General features: G+C 31.8%; 1 protein-coding gene across 1 annotated transcript in view; it reads right to left on the bottom strand.

Annotated features, from left to right (window-relative positions):
* Dbp21E2 (putative ATP-dependent RNA helicase Dbp21E2) overlaps positions 1-3,751 on the bottom strand; it is a 7,737-nt gene extending 3,986 nt beyond the window's left edge. Inside the window, exons 1-6 of the mRNA XM_024362554.2 lie at positions 3,554-3,751; positions 2,274-2,405; positions 2,034-2,183; positions 1,836-1,958; positions 1,517-1,717; positions 147-297 (exon numbers count right to left, since the gene is read on the bottom strand). Of these exons, the coding sequence (XP_024218322.1) occupies positions 147-297; positions 1,517-1,717; positions 1,836-1,958; positions 2,034-2,183; positions 2,274-2,405; positions 3,554-3,625 (829 nt within the window). The 5' untranslated portion in view covers positions 3,626-3,751. The remainder of the gene's footprint in view (positions 1-146; positions 298-1,516; positions 1,718-1,835; positions 1,959-2,033; positions 2,184-2,273; positions 2,406-3,553) is intronic.
* Positions 3,752-7,882: the final 4,131 nt, after the last annotated feature.

Here is a 7,882-nt window from a genome sequence, read left to right on the forward strand (position 1 = left end):
TGTGTGTGTGTGCGTGCGTGCGTGGGTGCGTGGGTGCGTGCGTGCGTGTGTGTGTGTTATGGTGCCTATTATTTTTGTAGAGCTACGTATTAATCGATTACCAAGTGTTTTATAGTAAAATTTTTTATTCATTTAAAAAAAATCACCTGTTGAAGTTAACTTGCTTAAAGCTCCTAATGTAGCAACAAGTAAGTCAACATTTTTAAATTCTGGATGTAACATTTTCTGTTTGGTTCTGCCTCCTATAACTACATGACTACTGAAGGGCAAATGGTGGGAAAGTTCGTTAGCCACCTTCTGAGAACAAAAATTTAGGATTTAGAATTAAAATTACTTCAAATTTTATATCACATAATGCTTAGTTACAAGGGTTTCATTTAAAAAAAAAAAAACTAAATGACATTGTGACTGATATTGTTACAGCATAAAACTGAAATACTATCACTGGTTGCTCCTTCAGGTGCCATTCCAGTAACTTAATAATGTGTAAAGTACTAATTCTATATATAACAAAATTAGTTCCAGAAAAAATAGAATATTAATAAATATAAACCCTAAAAACTGAGTATCTAATTCATTTTTTATTTATTTTCAGGGAAAAGGTTATAATTTTTAACCAAATAAATCATTCACGCCTACATATCAGATCATATATGAAATATGGACGTTGATTTGGGTTTTGCACTCTGAAGCCCCAATGAACAACAAATTACATTTAATATTACAAGTAGTAAATGTAATTTCAATGAATTGAAGTGGATCGTATTGCAAACTGACATATTTTCATCTACATTTTTCGTTAATATGTACATTTTATCATTTATGGTGTTTTGGATTTTTTTTTTGTGGAACCATCTCTTTATATAAAGCAGTTAAATTAGAATAACTTGCAAATCTAGACAGAAAATTATACCTACATAGCTATTCATTTCCCTGTTCCTCATGTGTTATGAAAGTTTTGATCACTCAGCCATTCTTTTTTTAATATGGTCGAGATTAAGTCCTTAGATTCATCATTAAGTAAATGCTATCAATAGGCTTTATCTAAGCGGTATTATTTCAATAATTCAGAAAGCAGGATAAGACCAAAATACATGCTAAATATGGATGTGACATATGATGCAAATTTATCCCTATTAAATTGCATAAATATATAAAAATAGATTATTATTAAATCTTGGTTTCATAAATTTCTTGCAATATTTTATCTATCTTTTGAATATGAATTTATAAAACATTAAGCATTACAATACTAATTAGTGTCCCACATGACTATCATTTTTTCCGATTAACAGACAACCCTGAAAAGTTCAGCTCAAGAGACTAACTTGTTTGTTAAACAATTAATCTTTTTAATGTAAATTACAAAAGCATTTTAATGTTAGTCAATCTAGAGAAATCAATGTGAGTTCATCTAGGAGCCTTTAACATAGAAGCTCACAATAATATGATCAGCAGGGATTTCCATAATTTAGGAAAATAAATGTTAACTGATCTAATACAAACAGGGTCATACTCCAATCTGTGCAGCTAACTCTCTGCTGGGAGAAATAACAATAGCTAGGGGGGTGTTCGGTTGTCTTTCTGATGATGATGCTTGTTTCCATTTCAATATTTGTTGTATAACAGGAATTAGATAGGCTAGTGTCTTTCCACATCCAGTTTCAGCCGCAATTAAAGTATTTTTTCCAGATAATATCACTGGAATACTATCAGCCTGAAAAAAAAAATTAAAGACGTGCATACTTAAGACAAAAATTATATTAAAATATAGAATTAAACTAAAAATATATTATGTATAATAGAATTGACAATCTATTTTAACTAAGCCAAACCTGAATTTTAGTTGGGCGACTGAAACCAACTCTTTCTAAAGCTTGGATTAAGAGATCATCTAATTTTAATGCATTGAAATCATCAACATTTTCATCCCAAAAATGATTATTTATATCGTAATCCTAAAAAATCAACAAACCTTATAGTGACATATATATTTTAATAAATGCGTTATTGAAGAACAATGTAAACAATACCTCACTAAATATGCGTATTGAAAAATGATCACCAATAGATTTGGAGTGAAACCATCCTTTGGATGCAAAAGGAATAGCTTTAAATTTGTCATATTTCTGATTCCTATAGTGATTGAATTCTGGCCGATGACATTTTATGATGATATCTTTCTAAAATATGAAAAATAATAAATTTTAAGAACTATATAATAACAGACTCACACACACACACACAAAAAAAAAAAAAAGAGAGAGAGAAACCTTTTTTTCTTTTGCCTGTTGCTCTTTTTCTCTAATATTTTTCTTTCCATCTACAACTAATTCTTTGTCATACACAGGAACTTTGGGCAGAAACAAATCCAACAATTCTGCATCAGTAGCAAATGAAAATCTCTAAAAACATAGTTTGTAAGAAAACCAAAATATAATAGTTAAGATAGCACAACAAATTTTCTAAGTTAAAAATACGTATAAAATATTGATAAAGTAAGTTTAAAATAGGCGATAGTGTGCATCTAACTAATAAGGTGAAGAATATAAAATTTCAGGATGTTGCAAGGAAATAAATTGAGACCGTGACTCCTTTAAAAAGTATCATGCCAAAATTTTGACATCACAGGTTTTCAATAAAAGCAAAAATATCTAGATCTAACTAACAAATATTATTAGCACTTTTTTATAATTAAAAAGATAAAATGAGAGACCTAACACAACTTTTAACTGCACTAAACAATATGGTGGCAATGAAGACTTTAGTCCGAATTGGGACAGTGAATTACTGAGAGGAGTATTCCAAACACAGTCTTTTATGTTATTCAGAATATAAAACATATTTCATCAACTAATTAATTCCAAGAACATTTGATTGCCAGTTAGTATTTCTATCGGAGGGTGAGCCCATCAACCACAGCATGTCAGTTCATCAATTGAGTTGAATTAAACTACTCTGGTTGAAGGGAAATTCCTTCACTTAAACTAATAAATAAAGCAGATACTCTTATCACACTTTAAGTAGTACGAAATTTAGTAATGATGCTTGGATTATGATTGGACAAAATCAAGACTGTCTGTAACGGAGGAAGTTGAGGCATAGATCTTCACGACCTCAAAACTGAAGTGGAATTGGTTTGAATTCAGCCTGTGATGGTCCCACAAAATGAAAACTTGACCCTTTACCATGGTAAGAATATGGTGGTACTTTGTAGATAACCTCATCTATGCCAGAAATGAGCAGGAGAGGATAAAAAAAAAAGAAGAAAAGATCAGCAAAATCTGTTGTGTGAAATCGTGAGGCATCAAATAATGTCAGAAAACATCAATGTAAATACCAGGAGGTAATTGTACAAAACTGCCTTGTATATTCTTGTATAGTTGGTCTACTACAGTAATGGAAGAATGTGCATGTCCATTTAAATTTTTCATACATTACAAAACATAATCACACAATTTTGATACAAACTAGAGTATTTCAATTTAGCCAAGGCTGATGTCATGTATCTTCCATCATTATACTTGCTTCATATAATGAGAAAAAATCAAACCTGTAAAACTGAAAAGTTGGTTGGTTTTTCAAATAAAGTAGCTCTCAAAATCCTTTTCATTGTAGAGCACATAATTTTTATTAAGGAACATTTATACAAAATATGCGAAATAGAAAATTGAATCCCAAGAAACCATTCAATTATTTAAAATAATTACAAATACAAAGGTTTACAATACTGAAACAACGATAATAGAAACTATGAGGTGCCATAACCCAACATTCCTAAGCTAAAGTAAAGTAAAAAATGTAGCGCACGAGTGTTGCCACGCCTCCGAACTCCCGGTTTACGTTGATGTAAATAGGTATTTATCAATAATTGTTTCCTCACTAGTAAAAAATAAGTTTATTATTAGGAAAATTAGTTTTCAATTATTAATGAAACATTTAAACCACAATATATTAGTTTTCAAATTGAAAATGAAGAGAAAATACTATCTCAGGGATAGAGCTCTGCTGCTACGAATTCCACCTACAAACTAAAAGAGAGGTCTGATTAGCTGTTTATTTATTAGTTGTATTTATGGCTTTTAGGATACACCCTACTTCAGCATTGACATGCCCCAGGAGCCCAGTAATCCAGCCTTTTTGGTCTGTCTTGTCATTAGGCCTTTTTCTTTCTCTTGGCCTTAGAGGAGCATAATGAAGGGGATGAGCTTTTAGGCCAAGTTAAAACAAAAAAACGGGCTTATAGTGCTTCGAAGGCATGTTTGAGATGGAGTTGAAGAAATTCGAGTCAAAAAAAATATTGGAAGCTCAAATAAAATTCTATCCTCAGAATGTAGCTGTAATTGAAACGCCAGTAACAACAATATTGTAAGGAACCAACAGAATCAAAGAATTCTGAAAACTAAAAATTTAGTTAAAAATGAAACTTGTTTAAAATAAATACAATGCAACAACAATAAAATATAAAGCTATGATAGACATTATAATGCTTTATAAATGTAGATTTTTTTCTTGGAAACAGTATTTTTTAGTTTAATTATTCCGATACATACAGGTTTTATATTTAGTTCATTACGTATAAAAAGAAAACGGTTTAGTTGAATGTTAAAAGGAAGTTATCCACTCAAAATAAAAATTTCTTTAAGTATCCTATAAGTTCCTGATTTTTTTACCTTCGAAAGTCAACGCTTTCTTCTCACTTTGTGCTCTTCATCTTCTGATTCCTAACTATTTAAGCTTTGTTAACAGTAGTCAAGCACCACATTCAAGACGTTCACGTCTTCAAGCATGCCTAACTTTTCGTATGTCAATTACGTTTGGAGACGGCTGCTTTCCATATGTGTCACCTTAACATTCCATTTTTTATCACAGATCTAATATCAGCCTAGTAATATAATGTTCACTCTACATTGCTTTTCATAATCCTCCACTCACTCTTTCCCTTCCTCAGCAGGCTGATCCGTATATTTTTCATTTCCATGAGCATAAATGTCTTTTCATATCGGGTGTTTGCATATTTTCTCCATGTAGATGACAAAATTCGGTAAGAGAATGGCACGATCGGGAAACATGTATCGATTCTGGAAAAAGATGACGAGACAAAAAGTTAAACTAATTTCAAAAGCTGTTCAACTTATTCATTTGGACAGCCCTGATGAAGCCCTGCAAAGTGGGGCGAAACGTTGGAAAATAAATAGTTGTAAACTATTTTTGTTCCACTATTGACCGCAACCCTGACCATCTTCTTATATATCAATTTTTACCCTCAACTATATATACATATAATTTCAAAAGTATTAATTCTGCCGATACCCATACCGATACCCATACCCATACCCATACTTGCCGATGAATAAAAAAGTCATTAGCCCGAATAAAATTAGTGTCTTATCGAATGCATAATTTTTATACAGGTAAACCAAGAATGAAACCGGGAGTATCGATACTAATATCGCAGGATTCGGACAAAAAGAATTGACACCCACAGTATCAAAACGTCCTTAAATGCTCAAGGGATGGTAAACACTTTCTCCTTTAAATGAAAGGTGAGTATTACTGCAAAAAATAAATTGAGATTTAAGCAGTACAATGATCAAAGATTTCCTTTACATCATGCTCATCGTTAGTCATGGAATAGTAAGTATAGACTATACCGATAACGTTATCTGGGCCCTGTTTCATAATGAAGTACAAACTAATACTATTAATCTCGTAGTTTGTATTTGGTACAGTTTTACTGACTTATAAAATTCTGCCAGATAATTTTTTACTTTTAAACTCGTGTAATATCATTAATAGTCGTCTCTATCGTGAAACAAAATATATTAGGGCTAGTACTTTGAAGTTTGCGTACTTGTAGTATTTATGGACTAATACTATTGGCTTTCATTATGAAACAGGCCCCTGCTTGTCTATACCGTAATTACTACAGCCACCAAAACAGCTCGGCATGACGCAACCTACCAGCTAACACGGAAACTACTACTGGGGACAAGCAAATGCCTTCTATTTGTACTATTCTTTGTAAATACTTTAATTACACATATTTTACGATTATATAAGATATTGTAATATTAATAAATGTATCATTTGAATTAATAAAGTTTCCTATAGAATTTGCTGATCGACTTAAAGCTAACGTATTACCTCTCGATGGCGTCGAATAGCCCAGAGATGAGACTAGGCCAAAATTATAAGGCTTCAGTGAAATATCAATTTTTTCCCCACAAAACACACAGTATCAACAAAGAACAGTAGTGGATAACATTCGTTCAGTGGATCAATATATATTAATACTTTACTTCTCTTGACCTCTCCACCTTCCTATGTTTTACACCCTTCTCTTAAACCTAGTGGCCTTAGGGCATCTATCCTAACTACAGGAAGAGACGAAATTACCATTCTTATAGAGCTTATGGCTGATACCTGGGTTTACATTCCTCTATCCTACCTAGATGAAGAAGAGATTACCATTCTTAGTGAGCTTATGGCTGGTACCCCAGAGTCTCATCCTATCTATTCACCTCCTAATTAATCATCTACCTTACCTATTTTGAACACCTATTGACCAGGAGTCAGATCTAAGACAGCCACCTCCACAAGACAATTAGTATTAGAAAAGGTTTAATCCTGGGTGGTGGAAAGTGCCACCTAAGTAGCACTCTGTGGTTTAGTAAGAGAAGGATTGAATCCTGGGTAGTGAAATGTTCATGCTGATGATTAATAGTTGGTGGGTACGTAATATCCCTACACCTGTTAACTAGAATTACCTGATTAGCCTCACATGTTTATTATAACAGTTTGAAAAACATAAACAAACAAAGGTATTATCTCTCCACTACACCTTAGGTTGTTGTGGGTCATAACCTTTGCTGTCTCTTCTGGATATACTCGCCTCGAAATCTTAATTGTTTCTTAGTATGAGTAGTCTTCTACATTACTTTATGTATCAGTCTTACATCTTCTTCATTTCTAGCTAGTCATAATCACATTCTCATGCTTATTGTTATGGAAGAGATAGCAAAGGTGGTTCCTCAGCACTCTCAATTTATACAGATTTTTTTTTTAGCAAGTCCTTCTTGCCACTCTTGTATGGTCTTTTTAAGGAGGTTGTCATCAGCACAGGACTTGAAGTGTGATAACCCCACACACTGTAATAAGACACCACAATATAAAAACATGGAAGACTCTGGTCCTATTGTAAATATTGGTGGATTTCATCCATTAAACGTATAATTAGTGAATCCTCTTGCTCCATTTCTTTTTTGGGTTACTGAGTCAAAGGCAGCTTTAAAGTTTAGAAAAATGTTGTAAATACTTCGATTACCATCCCATCTTTTCTATAATATTTCTGAGAGTATTTAATATTTCTAATATTACGTTTTTAGGGCCACGCTTAAATGGTTCTGGATTTGCCCCCTCAAAAACTAGTGTGATTTAATTCTGGTTTTATCTATGGGAATAATATGCTTTCTAGAATAATGCTGTACATTTTGTAGGTTCCTTTGGACATGAATATTGATTGATAATTATTACACTTGTGCTATCTTTATTATTAATCAGAACAATATTATATTCCCAATATATTAGAAAAGTGTTCTGTAGTGATAAAATTGTATTATTCCAGATTTTATCATTCTTCGCTTACTTCATATTTAATTTACTTCGGAAAATAACATTTCTACCAAGTGAGAAGGAATAAGATTAAAATGTCAAATAAAGATATATGCTATTCAGATTTCAAATATAATATATTTTAATGTAATATAATATCATAGGTCTCATAAATCATAAAAAGAATTTTTTCATATTGTTTCTAAACTTAGTGTTTTGTATTTCATAATTAAAAAAAAACAAAAAAAAACAGTGAAATAATATTTTA

This window comes from Halyomorpha halys, unplaced genomic scaffold (assembly GCF_000696795.3).
Source record: "Halyomorpha halys isolate HHAL.00 unplaced genomic scaffold, Hhal_1.1 Scaffold7.1, whole genome shotgun sequence".
NCBI lineage: Eukaryota > Metazoa > Arthropoda > Insecta > Hemiptera > Pentatomidae > Halyomorpha > Halyomorpha halys.